The 412-nt window shown below is 60.9% G+C and overlaps 1 protein-coding gene across 1 annotated transcript in view; it reads left to right on the forward strand.

Moving 5' to 3' along the window:
- The first annotated feature begins 311 nt into the window (after nt 1-311).
- Nucleotides 312-412, forward strand: part of DLX6 (distal-less homeobox 6) — a 4,327-nt gene continuing 4,226 nt past the window's right edge. Inside the window, exon 1 of the mRNA XM_085310571.1 lies at nt 312-395. Coding sequence (XP_085166697.1) covers nt 328-395 — 68 coding nt within the window. The 5' untranslated portion in view covers nt 312-327. The remainder of the gene's footprint in view (nt 396-412) is intronic.

Genomic DNA, 412 nt, shown 5'->3' on the forward strand with positions numbered 1-412 from the left:
AGTTGAGGCGCCGGAGCCCAACTTTCGCCGAATCCACCTTAAAATCGCTGCCTTAAACTCCGCCAGCCCCCAGAAAAAACACACAAGTTGGGGATGAAGGGGAAGAGAGGCGAAAAAAACCGCCGGGAGTAGTCCTCCCACCCCGCACACAGCCCTCCCCTTCTCCCCTCCCTCAGTTAACAAGGCCCCTCTCACTACTGCTCCTTAAAAAAATAACCGCCACCGCCGGCGGTGCCGCGCCGGGTAACGGGCGCTACGGTGGCTGGGCAGAGAGGCAGCGCGCGGGGGGCGAGCCGGAGAGCGCCGCTCTCTCCCTCCCAAACTTTGATGATGACCATGACTACGATGGCTGACGGGTTGGAAGCGACAGACTCCTCCAAATCCGCCTTCATGGAGTTCGGGCAGCAGCAGC

This window comes from Rhea americana, unplaced genomic scaffold, assembly GCF_003343005.1.
Source record: "Rhea americana isolate MKP2758 unplaced genomic scaffold, rheAme1 scaffold_32, whole genome shotgun sequence".
Taxonomy (NCBI): domain Eukaryota; kingdom Metazoa; phylum Chordata; class Aves; order Rheiformes; family Rheidae; genus Rhea; species Rhea americana.